The sequence below is a fragment of the Panthera pardus genome, unplaced genomic scaffold (genome assembly GCF_024362965.1).
Source record: "Panthera pardus isolate Hobbes unplaced genomic scaffold, ASM2436296v1 HiC_scaffold_10, whole genome shotgun sequence".
NCBI classification, from domain to species: domain Eukaryota; kingdom Metazoa; phylum Chordata; class Mammalia; order Carnivora; family Felidae; genus Panthera; species Panthera pardus.
In genome coordinates this window covers 44,418,296-44,432,599 of record NW_026526655.1, presented here as the reverse complement: position 1 = coordinate 44,432,599, position 14,304 = coordinate 44,418,296, and the positions used below count along the sequence as shown (strand labels likewise).

At 36.7% G+C, this 14,304-nt stretch overlaps 1 protein-coding gene across 1 annotated transcript in view; it reads right to left on the bottom strand.

Annotated features, from left to right (window-relative positions):
* The window catches only part of HIBCH (3-hydroxyisobutyryl-CoA hydrolase), a 114,868-nt gene that overhangs the window by 40,618 nt on the left and 59,946 nt on the right, over window positions 1-14,304 (bottom strand). Inside the window, 1 exon segment of the mRNA XM_053906907.1 lies at window positions 5,378-5,456. Coding sequence (XP_053762882.1) covers window positions 5,378-5,456 — 79 coding nt within the window.

Sequence of the window (14,304 nt, the reverse complement as noted above, 5' to 3'; positions counted from 1 at the left end):
AACACTTGAAATGTGGCTGGTGTGACTAATGAACTAAATTTATTTTAATTTAATTTATATTTAAATAGCCATATGCGGCCAGTAGCTATAATATTATACAGCATAGCTCTAGATTAATATAATGACCTCCTAACAAGTCTCCCTGCTACTGCTCTTGTAACCCTATAATCCATTATCCTTAAAGTAGAATGATGGTATTAAAATGTAAATCAGACAAAGGGAGTTATGGTGGAGAAGTGGAGTGACCGGGATTTTCCTCATCCCTCCATCACAGCTGTACTAAGGTCAGATCACTTGTAACACCCAGGAAGTGGATCTGCAGAGTGGCAGAAGGATCTCCACAGTTGGAGGGAGACAGCTTGGCAGGATTGAGGTGCCTGTATGTGAATTGGGGGAGATAAAATGGCAGAGGCACAGAAGGGAGGGAAACCCTTCATGAAAAGACAAAAGGGAGAGAGAAGGGGGTTGTAAAAGTCAGCATCGAGGAAGGAATGGAAGAAAGACTAATTGTTAAAACAATTATGGTTCAGATAAGAAGAAAATATTTCATCTGTGAAATAAGAACAGTGGTTATAAAGTAAAGTAGTCAGGGGCACCTGGGTGGCTCAGTCGGTTGAGTGTCCAACTTCAGCTCAGGTCATGATCTCACCATTCCCAAGTTCAAGCTCTGTGTTGGGCTCTTTGCTAACAGCTCAGAGCCTGAAGCCTGCTTCAGATTCTGTGTCTCCCTCCCTCTCTGCCCCTCTCCTGCCCATGCTCTCTCTCTCTCAAAAATAAACATTAAAAAAATGTTTTTAATGTCAAGAATCCAATAAAAAAAATACAAGACATTGGGGTGCCTGGGTAACTCAAATGGTTAAGCAGTTGATTCTTGGTTTTGATTCAAGTCATGATCTCACAGTTCATGAGTTTGAGTCCCAAATAGGGCTCCACTTGGGATTCTCTCTCTCCCCCTCTCTCTGCCCCTCCCCTGGCATGCACATGTGCTTTCTCTCTCTCTCAATATAAATAAACTTAAAGAAAATTGCAAGGCATTTAAAAAGCAGGAAAATACTACCTATAATGAGGTGATAAAACAATCAAAATTGACACAGAATTGACATAATAAACATAAGAATTAGCAAACAAGAACATTAACACAGAATAAGTATATCTTATAGGTTCAAAAAGTTAAGTAGAAACAGAAGATATAAAAAAGACATAAATGATACTTACAGAGATAAAAACCAAGATGAATGTATAAATAGAAAAATATCTGAATGGGAATTAAAGCAAATTACACTTAGTAAAAGATTAGTGAACTTGAAGACACAGGAATAGGAACTATTTAAATGAAAAAATGAAAAGCTTTCAAAGTAAACAATACGTTAATGAGTTTAACATAAGTTTAAATGGAGTTCCTGTGAAGGGGAAAGAAAAATACTTGAAGAAATAATGCCAACTTTGGAAAATTCAACAAAAACTATAAATCTAAGCTCAAGAAACACAAGCATAAGATGAAAAATACACCACAGCACATTATAATCATTTAGCCCCAAACAAATGATAAGTAGAAAATCTTAAGAGCAGCCAGAGATAATAAAAGCACACTTACAGAGGAACAAAGATGAGGAAAGCAGATTTCTCATGGGAAACATAAACAAGACGGCAATGCAGCAACATCTTTAAAGTAGTGAAATTTAAAAATCAGAATAGAATAAAATTGTATCCCAGGAGTCAAATTGCTGGCTTCAGCTTTCACCTTAGGAGATTAGAGAAAGAAGAGATGAAACCCAAAGGAGTAAAAGAAAGAAAATAGGATAAAATCAGAAAACAAGAAAATAGAAAATGAAATAAAAAAGATGATTTCTGAGACCAATAAATAAACCTCTAATTAGAATGATCAGAAAAAAAATGAGAAGACACAAATTACTAATATCAAGCACTATAAAGTCTACAAAATCCTAAAAAGGTAAGGGAATGTTATAAAAAACTTTATGCTCATAAACTGGACAAATTCCTTACAAGATCCACTGTACTAAAGCTTTTGCAAGAAATAGATAATCTGAATAGCCCTACATCTATTAAATACTTTGAAACTGCAGTCAAAAATCTTCTCAGAGAAAAATTCAGGCCTCAATGGCTTCACTGATGAATTCTACCAAAGATACAAAAAAATTATACTAATTCTACATAAACTCTTTGAGAAAATGAGGCCAGCATTACCCTCATACCACAACAAAACAAGGACATTACACGAAAATCACAGACCAATGTCTTTCATGAACAGAGATGTAAAAATTCCAAATAAAATTTTAGTATACCAAACCTAAAAACATATAAAAAGTATAACACATCATATCAGACTGAGATTTATCCTAGTGATGCAGGGTTAGTTTAATAAAAAACCAATCAAAGTAATTCACCACTAACAAACTAAAAAGGAAAAATCGATAATCATCTCAACTAATGCAGAAAAAGTTTTGGCTTTAGAGATCCAAAATCCATTCCTAATAAAAACCCTCAGCAATTTAGGAATTGCTGATAAAGGACACCTGATAAAGTGTACCTAATGAAAAACTTATACCTAACCTCCTACTTGAAGGACTGGATGTTTTCCCTAAGACCAAGAACAAGGCAGGAATACCCACACTCAACACTTCTATTCAACATTGTATTGGAGGTTCTATCCAGTGCAAAAAACAAATAAGTAAATAAATACTATCCAGATTGGAAAGGAAAATGTAAAACTGGCTTTATTTGTAAATGGTATAATTATTTATACAAAAAATCTAATACAGGGGCACCTGGGTGGCTCAGTCGGTTAAGCAGCCGACTTCGGCTCAGGTCATGATTTCGCGGTCCGTGAGTTCGGGCCCCGCATCGGGCTCTGTGCTGACAGCTCAGAGCCTGGAGCCTGGTTCAGATTCTGTGTCTCCCTCTCTCTGACCCTCCCCTGTTCATGCTCTGTCTCTCTCTGTCTCAAAAATAAATAAACGTTAAAAAAAAATTAAAAAAAAATCTAATAGAGCCTACAAAAAAAATTCTACTAGAAATAATGAGTTTAGCAAGTTTGCAGAACACAAAGTCAGTATAGAATCAATTGTATTTCAGATGGCAGTCCAAGATGGTGGCTTAGGAAGAACCTGAATTTGCCTTCTTCCACAGAGATACCAGATCTAAATCTAAATATAGAGCAATTCTTGCAGAAAAAGAACCGAGAACTGATTGAACAGCTTCTGCACAAAAAATGATAGGGGGAACCACATACATAAGAGTAGAAGAGACAGAGACATAGTAACCACAGGAACACCACTCCCAATGTGATAACTTGATGAAAGAAGGGATGTCACGGAGGGGCCCCTGCATAGATTTGCCAATACTGGGCACAGCAAAACAAAACAAAACAATACAAAACAAAACATAGCTGTTAATCCACTAGTAACCCTAAGGCATCCACCAAATAGGCAGGGAACTGCTGGAACTCTCTGGGGTCAGAGGTGCCAGCAAGCACCACATTTTATATGCCCCCTCCAGCTTCATAGTGCAGATGGGAGCAGGGTCCAGGCACTCTAGTCAACTTAGTAGGGCTGCCCTAGCAAGTCCCAGGTTCCTAGCCCACAACAACTCTGGCTGTCCCCTGAAGGTGCCCACCACAGCCCCAGCTGTCCTGCCAAGGTAACCCCAGAGCAGCACACTCCTGGCCCATGTCTGCTCCACTCCAACCAGCCAAAGGTGCCAGACATACCAGTCTACACAGAGGATGCTCCTAACTCATGGCCACTTCTTCAAGACTAAAAGAGGGAGGTAGCTATTCTAATTCACAGGACACACACACACACACACACACACACACACACACACACAGTCAAACAAGAGGAGGAGACACAGGAGTATGTTCCAGACAAAAGAAGATAAAATCCTGGGGTGGGGGAGGGGGGACCTTAATGAAACAGAGATAAGTAATTTATCTGATAAAGAGTTCAAAGTAATGGTCATAAAGACACTCACTGAACTCAAGAATGAACAAACTTCAACACAGAGTTAGAAAATATAGGAACCAAAGCTGAAGAATAACTGAAATGATATAGAGAACAGGTCAGCATCTGGCAGAGTAGAAACTACCTAATCAGAACAGCAAAAAGAAAAAAGAATTTTATTTTATTTTTTTACATATATTTTTTAAAAAATTTTAATGTTTATTTTTGAGAGAGAGAGAGAGAAAGAGAGAGAGAGCACGAGTAGGGGAGGGATAGATAGAGAGAGGTAGACACGGAATCCGAAGCAGGCTCCAGGCTCTGAGCTGTCAGCACAGAGCCCGAGGCAGGGCTCGAACTCATGAACCGTGAGATCATGATGTGAGCCGAAGTTGGGTGCTTAACCGACTGAACCACTCAGGCGCCCCAAGAAAGAAGAATTTTAAAAAATGAGGGTGGATTTAGGGACTTCTAGGAAAATATCAAGTATACAAATATTCACATTATAGGGGCCCCAGAAGGAGAAGAGAGAGAGAAAGGGGCAGAAAACTAATTTGAGGAATTGATGGCTGAAAACTTCCCTAACCTGGGGAAAGAAACAGACATCCAGGTCCAAGAATCAAAGAATCCCAAACAAGATGAACCCAAAGAGACCCAAGCCAAGACATTATAATTAAAAAAAAGCAAAAGTTGGGGTGACTGGATGGCTTAGTCAGTTATCACTACCTAACTTCTTTATAAAGCAACAACAATCAAGACAGTGTAGGGGCGCCTGGGTGGTTCAGTTGGTTAGGTGTCAACTCTTGATTTTGGCTCAGGCCATGATCCCAGGGTCGTGGGATTGAGCCCCGAGTCGGGCTCTGAGCTGAGCATGGAGCCTGTTTATAATACCCTCTCCCCCTCCCCTGCTCACAGGCACATGTGCTCTCTCTCCCAAATTAAAAAAAAAAAAAAAAAAAGGCAGGGTGGGGTTGGCATCAATAGAATATATATAAAGATACAGAAGCCATCAGTGTCGAGAAACAATAGCTTTCTTCAAATGCAGTGTGTGAATGACTACATGTCTATAGGTAAAATAATAAAACTTGACCTAGACCTTCTATCTATATTTCATACCATATACAAAAATTTCAAAAAGGATCATAGATGTGAATATAAGACTATTTTCCCCTAGTAATACTTTACCTAAAATTAACTACAATTTGTTAGTGCTGCCAATTAAATATTCTTGCTTGCGTGTTTTCAGATACAATTACTGAGCTAATACAACTTCCAGGCGTCTTCCTATTCTAAGTTCTTAAAGAGCTCATTCATTGCTGTTATCTCAACAAGATTCCATCAATTCCTTTAACAGCAGTGTAATCTGAAACATATCAAAAGATAATTCTAAAAATGATTATGAAAAATTTGGAGGTTTTTACCGATTGCTGTTTCTGGCATTGCAAAGAGAGACTTCTCAGTAGCCACTCGGAATTGCCCATGAACTGAGACACCAACTCCCTAGGAAAATAAGGCAAAAAGTTGTTTTAAAATGCTGAAAAACAAACAAACAAACATAGACTCATATACATACAAACATTTTAAACCAAGTAAATTATATTCCACAAGAATTTCTTTTAGGGGATACACTGGAGGAAAACCCCGAAACACATAATTTCAGGAGAACTTACTGGACAAAAAATATATGGGTAGCCGTGATATGTGGAATAGATTTGTTTTCAATCAGTATTTTTTGCTATGTTTCATGCCCTCTTCCCCCATTCCCTCTCATTTCAAATCAGATACAGCATTACAGAACAGTGACTCTTCCCAGAACCACGGAGTGCTGCTGCTGGCGGGACCATTCATCAGAAGAGCACAACCAAGTTATTCTAGCTAATTTCAATAGCTTTAAATAGAATATTAACACATTTTATTCATTCACCTATTTCATGGTTTCATTTATTGTGTATTTCAGAATATTGGCAACACTGGTTTTTTTTGTTTTTTTTTTTTTTAATTTTTTTTTTTTCAACGTTTTTTATTTATTTTTGGGACAGAGAGAGACAGAGCATGAATGGGGGAGGGGCAGAGAGAGAGAGGGAGACACAGAATCGGAAACAGGCTCCAGGCTCCGAGCCATCAGCCCAGAGCCTGATGCGGGGCTCGAACTCACAGACTGAGAGATCGTGACCTGGCTGAAGTCGGACGCTTAACCGACTGCGCCACGCAGGCGCCCCAACACTGTTTTTTATCAGATACGACATTTAATGGCCAACTATACAACTTTTAAAAATGATTACTGAACACAAGTTTTAGAAAGTAAGATCTGGCCGAAAGTCTCTGATTTGTTGAATGTCACTGAAAAGGGCAAACTTAATAGTCATCTTTGAATAAACATATTTGAAAAAACATATTTGAATACAATGAAATAAGAGGTATACGTGTAATGACTAAGTATCCAGTTCATGTCAGTGCTCACACTATACACACATTTCCTATGTTGTGTTCTTTTTACATTATTCAGAATTTCTGTTAGATTGTTTTAGTTCTTCTCATTCTTGGTTCTTTTTAACCAGTGTACTCTTCATCATCACAGTATTAAAGGAGTTAAAACATACAAAGTATGTGGAACAATGCCAGGCACTTAAGAGTTCTATAAGCATTAACTAAACAGAAAGGGCCTCACCTCTATCTGGTTCTTCTAATCTTTCATTACAATTTCTTCAACTCTTTGAAGTGTTATCATACTCAGTTTTAAGAAAACACTCAAAAACACATGCAATTTCTTATAAATTTTATGTTCTGTATGCTAAGCTTAAATTTTAGAAAACCATGCAAATAAACACGGAAGTGAATATAATTCTTCAGCCACCACCTACATCTTTTGGTGTCAACATTTATAAGTTAAATCTACAATGTTCGATACTCTTTGTACAGGTGAATATCATCGTTATAGGTATTCTATCATGACACAGTCAACTGACAACACTGACCCAAATTCAATTGTATGTATTCCAAGATCACAATCTTATAAATTTTAATGAAAATAGAACATTACTAGTTTCATTAATAATTTATTATACTATTTTAAAAGTCCTTGCTTCATATTCTACTCCCCACTTCAGTTTATCACATTGTAGATGACAGTTATCAGTGTTCAGGAATGTCTTGCTAAGAACTTAGAGTTGGAATGGACCCCCAGTTTTTGGACTTTGTTCTTTTGAGTCCCCAGACTCAGAACTGCCTCCCTCTCGGGTTGCATAGTAGGTAGATCTCCAGGCCTCACTGACTGACCCTGTTTCAAACCATACTCCTCTGGTTATTGCCTCCTACCTCTTTTAATTAACCCTGAATTCCACAAATAGCAAGGACTATATCCCCCTTTATTAAATCTGACCATAGCCCCAATCCTAGTCTCCTCTCTTTTTTCCAGATAAAGTTATTAATTTGGTATGTAACCCTTCAGATTTTTTCCCTGTGTATCTCTAACACATATTTGAACAAACATGAATATTTATATGAGGCACACACACACACTTCAAACTGATCCATGGCATGCAAGGTATACATAGTATGGCCCAGCTCACCTCTGACCTCATCTCCCGTCACACTTGGCTGTGCTTATTCCACCAGCCACAGGGCCTTCGTGCCATTCCTCCAAAATTCCAAGCCTTTACAATTTCAATTAATCATATAGCTTTTAAAGTGAGCAAAACATACTAAAGAAGAATACTACCTGCCCCATTGCTGCCCTTTCTCTATGGGAAACTTCTCTTCCCAGAGACTTTGCCCTTCCCTGAGCGGTGGCTGAACTAGGGATGGGCACCCAATTGAGGCGCCTTACACCAGAACTGTATGGCCCATGGAGCAAAGGGGGAGAAAGAAAAGTGCATTAGACAAGATTCTCACTGTCAGGTATTTAAACTAAAAAATGGTGGGCAGCTGTGAGTTGATGACAGCCAAAGCTTAAAGGTCATTTGAAATTTGAGCCGAAGACATGTGAGCAAGTTAAAGCAGAAACTACATAGGGTGAAGACAAATACATGGAGAAGGCTGCATGCAGCCTGTACAGCACAGAGAACAAAGCAAACATACAAAAAGCAGCGGAGACAGTTGGAGAGAAAAAATGACAAACATACTCCTTAAATTTGCCTCAAGTCCACACTTGCAGTTCAGTTTTTAGGAAGGCAAGCTACGCTACAGATTTTGTCTATGGATTCCTGTGTAATCGCTGTGCTTGTCTAATAACTGCTCCATTCTCTTTTCTGCATCTGTTTCATTAAGTCCATGTTTTCAATTAAAAAAGTCTCTCACCACATTTTTTATTAGAACCAGATCTACATCCCGTCAAGCTTCAGCATCACACAGTATAAGCTGCCTTGTGCCCTTTTTCCTGCTAACAGAGCTCATCCCTGACTAGTCATTTCCATTCTATCTCCTGAAATCCTCCTTACTTGGCAAGAGAACCACCTAACAGCCCAACTTCTCTATAAAGGGCCTTATCTACCTCTTGATATCAACAGAGAAAGAAATTTATGAGACCCATATTCTTTGATCTAGAAACTACAGATCCTGTACTCATTGATTCAGTGCTTTATCTTGCTGTTACATGATACCTTTCGTTTCACCCATAGCTGAAAAAACAATGAATGAAATCAAACACTTCAAGATTTTAGAAAAAATTAATAATGACAAGCTTTCAGAATAAGAGATCCTTGCCATAAGTACCATTAAGAGCCAATTTTAAAAGCCTTTCAATTAAGAGGAAAGCTGGGAAAATGCAAGCCACCTCGCTTAGAGATACTACAAATATAAATGCTGATCAATGTTCAAAGGGATATAGCAACTACATGGCAGATTCATATCTAAATTTTGTATCTTATATAAAAGAATCCATTATAGGTTGTTTACAATAAGCCCTCCCTTGAATCTTTAAAAATTTACTGTTATATACTTTTTAAACTCCTTTGCTAGACTAAAAAGGCTTCAAAGTCTTCAAATTTTATTGGATTAACGGTTATACTGTACAGATTTATTCCCCAAATGTAAGATATCATTCTTATTCCTGACTCTTCTCAAATACTCCCCCTGCATCCTTCCAAACCCACTAGTCAAATCTCATTTCATCTAACTGGATTGTATCTATAGCATTTGGCAGAGCTGTTTAGTCCCTACATCAGGAAACACTTAACTTGACTTTGAGATACCATCACTCTCCTGGTTTTCCTTGTGTCTCATTAATTGTTCTTGTTCTTCTCCTTGACACCAAAATGTTGATCTGCCCTCCCCCCCCCCCCCAATGATCAGATGTCTTTCCTCTGTTCCACTTCACCTGTACTCTCTTCTTTCTACATTTGTTCCCTAGGTGATCTCTTCCAAGAGCCCCAGGAATTTAAGCACCATAACACTAATGACTTAAATTATTTCTCCATCCTGATTTCTCTAGAATTGCATACCTAGCCACCTATTTCACATCTCCATTTGAAGCTCTAGTATTTTTCTCAATGTTCATACATCAGAAATAAATCTCTTGATTTATTGAGAAATAAATCTCCTTAAATGAGTGGCTCCCTCAGTAAATAGCACCACATTCACCCAGCTGGTCAGGCCAAAAACCTCAGCATCATCCTCTTTCTTTCTGATCTCCCAATCTCATCTATGAACCTGTCTAGATAGTTCTTACCTCAAAATACACTTTGGATCAGGCCATGGTTCACATCTCCACTGTAACAGCCCAAGTTGAAGTCACTACTATCTCTGCCTGGGCTAGTCTTGCTTCTGTTCTTGCCACAATCCATTCTCGACCCAGCAGCCAAGGAAGCTTATTAAATAAATGTAAATCAGTTAAAGTTTTCTCCTGCCCAAAATTCTCCAGTGACTTCCCATCACATTAAAGTATTACCAAATTTCCTCCTCATGGCCAATAAGGCTCTATGTGATTTGGTCCCTTTTTAGCTTAGAGTTTTACCATTTTCCACATTCCTTACTTTCATTCAGGTCAGGCACATTGGCGTGTTTTTTGTTTTTTAATAACTTTCTTGACATAGAATACACATTCAAAAGTATACAAATAGTAACAAATGATAAGTATACAGGTCCAGTGGGTTATCCCAAAGTGAACACACCCAAGTAATGAAAATGCAGATAAAAATTATCAGAAATTATTTTATGCGCTCTGTCAACTCATTATTCCTTCTATCCTTCAGGCAACTACTATCCTTCCAATAAAATAAGATTTATGTTTTCTGGTTTTATATTGATATAAATAGGATCATAGAGTATATACTATTTATCTTTTAGTCAACATTCTGTGAGATTCGTTCATGTTGTGTGTAGCAATTTTTTTCATTGTACAGCAGTCCTTTGTATGAATAATTTATTGATCTATTCTATAAATAGCCAGTTAGGTTTTCTAGTTTGGGACTATTGCAAATAAGGATTCGATGCCATTCTTATGCATATCTTTTGGTGCGTAAGTGCATACATTTTGATGGGGTATATATACCAGGGAGTAAAACTACTGGGTCAAAGGACACTAATTCAATCAATTTTTAAAAAATAACAATTTTCAGGGTACGTGGGTAGCTCAGTCAGTTGAGTATCCAACTTCAGCTCAGGTCATGATCTCACAGTCCTTGGGTTTGAGCCCCGTGTCGGGCTCTGTGTTCCCCTCTCTCTCTCTGCTCCTCCCCCACTCACATTCTCTCTCTCAAAACTAAACATTAAAAAAAATTTTTTTTAATAACAATTTTCCAAAGCATTAGTACCAACTTTGTACTCCACCAGAAGTGAGTTTGTTATTTCCTATCCTCACCAATATTTGAATTGGTCTTTCATAATTTTAGCTATTGTAACAAGTATATGTTAATATTCCATCGTTATTTCAATTTGCATTTCCTTGTTGATTAATGCAGTTGAATGTTTTGTTACATTTATTTGTTACCTGGATATCTTTGTGATAGGTCTATTCTCATCTATTGCTCATTTTGGATTTTTGTATTGATTGTAGAAATTCTTTATGCATTCTGGATATGATTCCTTTACCAGACATATGCATTCCAGGAGCTATTTTCTAGTCCATGGTTTGCCTTTTCACTCTTATTGATGACTCAGAATGCACAAAGTTCTTAGTTTTTAAATGTGTTATTTTTGTTTATGGTGCATTTATGTATTATTTAAAATAATCCTTCCCTACCCTTAAGACACAGCCATAAGTGTATGTTTCAAATATTCAGAAATTTCTAGTTATTATTATTGAGTGCTTTCTTAATTCTATTGGGGCCAGAGTCTGGAGATAAATCCTTTGAAATTAATTCTGTAAGACTAATTCTGTGACCAATTTTGGTAAATGTCCCATGCACACATGAAATGAACATATCTGCAGTTACTGAATACATGTTAATTGGATCAAGTTTATTACACAATGTTCAAATTACGTGTATGCGTGAAAAATATGTGTGTGTAATATGTACTTACACTGAGCTGTTTTCTGCTCCAGATTGTGGTTTTGTATATTTCCCCTCTTAGGACTTTCTACTTTTTAGCATAAAAATGTTTGACAATATCATACCAGTAGAGTTATTTCAGATAGCCAGGGGTTTGTTCCCATAGTTTCTCAGTTTTAACACTACTGTCATATTGTATGTTATGGAACTCATTAAGTATAACTCAGTTCAGCTTCATATTCAGTTATAAACTGAGATTTTTAGATAAATATTTATAAAATAGTTTTCTACAGTTGATTAAGGTCAATAAAATTTTCAGAATCCGACTTCAGTGATCTTAAGAGGGTGAAGATCTGAACAGAGTTTAACAGACTGAACTAAGCCCTACCTGCTAAGGGAACAAATAATGGAATTTAGGGCTTGCCAAATTGGGCCCCTCAATGCAACACCCTAGGAGTTAAGGTGACCTGAATCCAGACCAGCCCTCACCTGGAGTAAAGCCCAGCTACACATCCTTCCATCCCTGACGGGATCTAGATGATTGGAATTACTAGTGCTCTCAACCTAGACACCTGCTAGAAACAAAGGCACATCTTCCTTGAAGGAAGATAATGTCATCCTAGGACTCAAATAATGGTCAGTTAGAAGTAACTAGCCCTGATTAGAAATAATCCAACATATAAGAAAGGACAACATGACGAACACCAAAGAGAAACAATACACAGCAGATTCACAGGGCATACAAATTTGGATTTGTTATAGCTAACCATTCTATAACTATGAAATGTCCTTCTATATCAAATAAGTTTGTCATAAAATTTACCTTGTTATTAAAATATGTCAACTGTCTTTTAGTTTAGTGGTGGTATGGTATCTATTTTACATTTAACCCTTCTGTGCCTTTTATTTATGGTGTCCCAAGCACTCGGACATTCTTTTTTACTTTTATTAATAGTAAACAATCATCACTGCAGTACTGTGCCCACCTTGTGCTAATAAAGTAAAATGAATTTGATCCATTTTTACAACCTAGTATAAAAATGCTAATAGGGACAAACAAAAAACAACTAAACAATATATGAACGTAGTCAAACTCATACTGCCATAAGAATAACAATTACTTATTTAAATTTTATAATCTTTAAAGGCAAAATTTAGGCAATCTAAGACTTTTTTAATTAAGAGACATAGATGAGTTTTTAGACTGTTTGATAGATGGAAAAAGCTGACATAGCTTTATTTAAGGCTTTTTACAAAGATCTTATAATTACTTAAAAAGCACAGTTAAATTCTTTACTATGCAAATATGTTAATTAGCAACTAGAAATAAGCACCACTTATATATTTCCAGTTAATATTACTATTTGAGACAAAAACATTGTAAAAATTGATAATTACAAGAATATTTGAAGTTAACCTAAGATATAGTCAACCATTCCATTATTATATTTATTTTTTTAGGTTTATTTTTGAGAATGCGAGAGAGACAGACAGACAGAGAGCGAGCAGGGGAGGGGCAGAGAGAGAGGGAGACACAGAATCCGAAGGAGGCTCCAGGCTCTGAGCAGTCAGCAGAGTCCAACACACGGATCCAACTTGTGAACAGTGAGATCATGACCTGAGCCAAAGTTGGACACTTAACCGACTGAGACACTCAGGTAGTCCCCATGATTTATGTTAATGGCAAGATTATTCTCTCCACAAACAAACAAGGACACATGTGGAACAATTTAATTTGGTGCTTGAAAAAGAAATGTTCCAGATAATAGTATTGTATTAGTGTTAAATTTCTTGATTTTGGTGTCTTTATTCTTAGGCAATACGCACTGAACAATTTAACAATAGTTATCACGTCTCTAACTTTCTCTCAAATGGTTAAAAAAATTCTTCACAGATAGATGCAGAAGAGAGAAAGAGAGAATGATAAACATATGTGGAAATAACAGGGAATATGACAAATACATAGGAGTTCTCTGTACTGTTATTGCATCTTTTCCGTAAACTTGAAGTTGTTTCACAATAAAAATGCTTTTCTAATTAGAAAAATAAAATTAAAATTAAATGTTACAGAGTAAACAGAGCCAACAAGCCACCGGTTAAGAAAGCAACTAACCGAGAAAGGCACACAATGGGATGATGTGACTAATGCTTATACAAAGAGTCATGGATTTAAATTCTAATCAGGGAGAATGAGGAAGCTCCTGCCCAGAATGAACACTGCATCACAGTATCGGAGAGTATGTGAGAGTCCTCTCTCATCATCATTCAGGGTTTGAAACAGTGCTTTCAAATAGGTATAAGTTTCTGTTAGAAATTCAAACAGGTTTTTCATTGTACATTACTTCACTATAGTATAAAAGTTAATATCATAAATATACAATAAGTTTCATAATGTATCTCTGGGACCACATGCATTAGATTAGCAGTCTGATCAGCAGTCTCCACAGTGAAAACAAAGACTTTATTATGCTCCTCGCATTAATATTAATAGGCTAGTACTGCGTATTAATGATACTAATACATTGATTACATAATGTTAATGTATTTTAACTCCCCCTGCTTTGGATGCATAATTCATATTATTTCTGAATGAAAATTATATTCAGCAGAACCAAACAATCGACATAAAAATATTTATTTAGATATTAACAGTCTACCATTCTTCAGGTATAGTTTTACTTTAAGTAAAAAAGCCAGAGGGATACTTGAAAGTTGCTAAGAGAGTAAATCTTAAAAGGTCTCATCACAAGAAAAAAAAAAGACTTTTGTTAACCATTTGTGGTGATGGATATTAAATTATTGTGGTAATCATTTTGCAGTAGATACACATTCCAAATCATTACACAGTACACCTAAAACTAACACAATGTTATAGGTCAATTATATTTCAGTTTAAGGAATAAATGAATTTTGGCATGTCA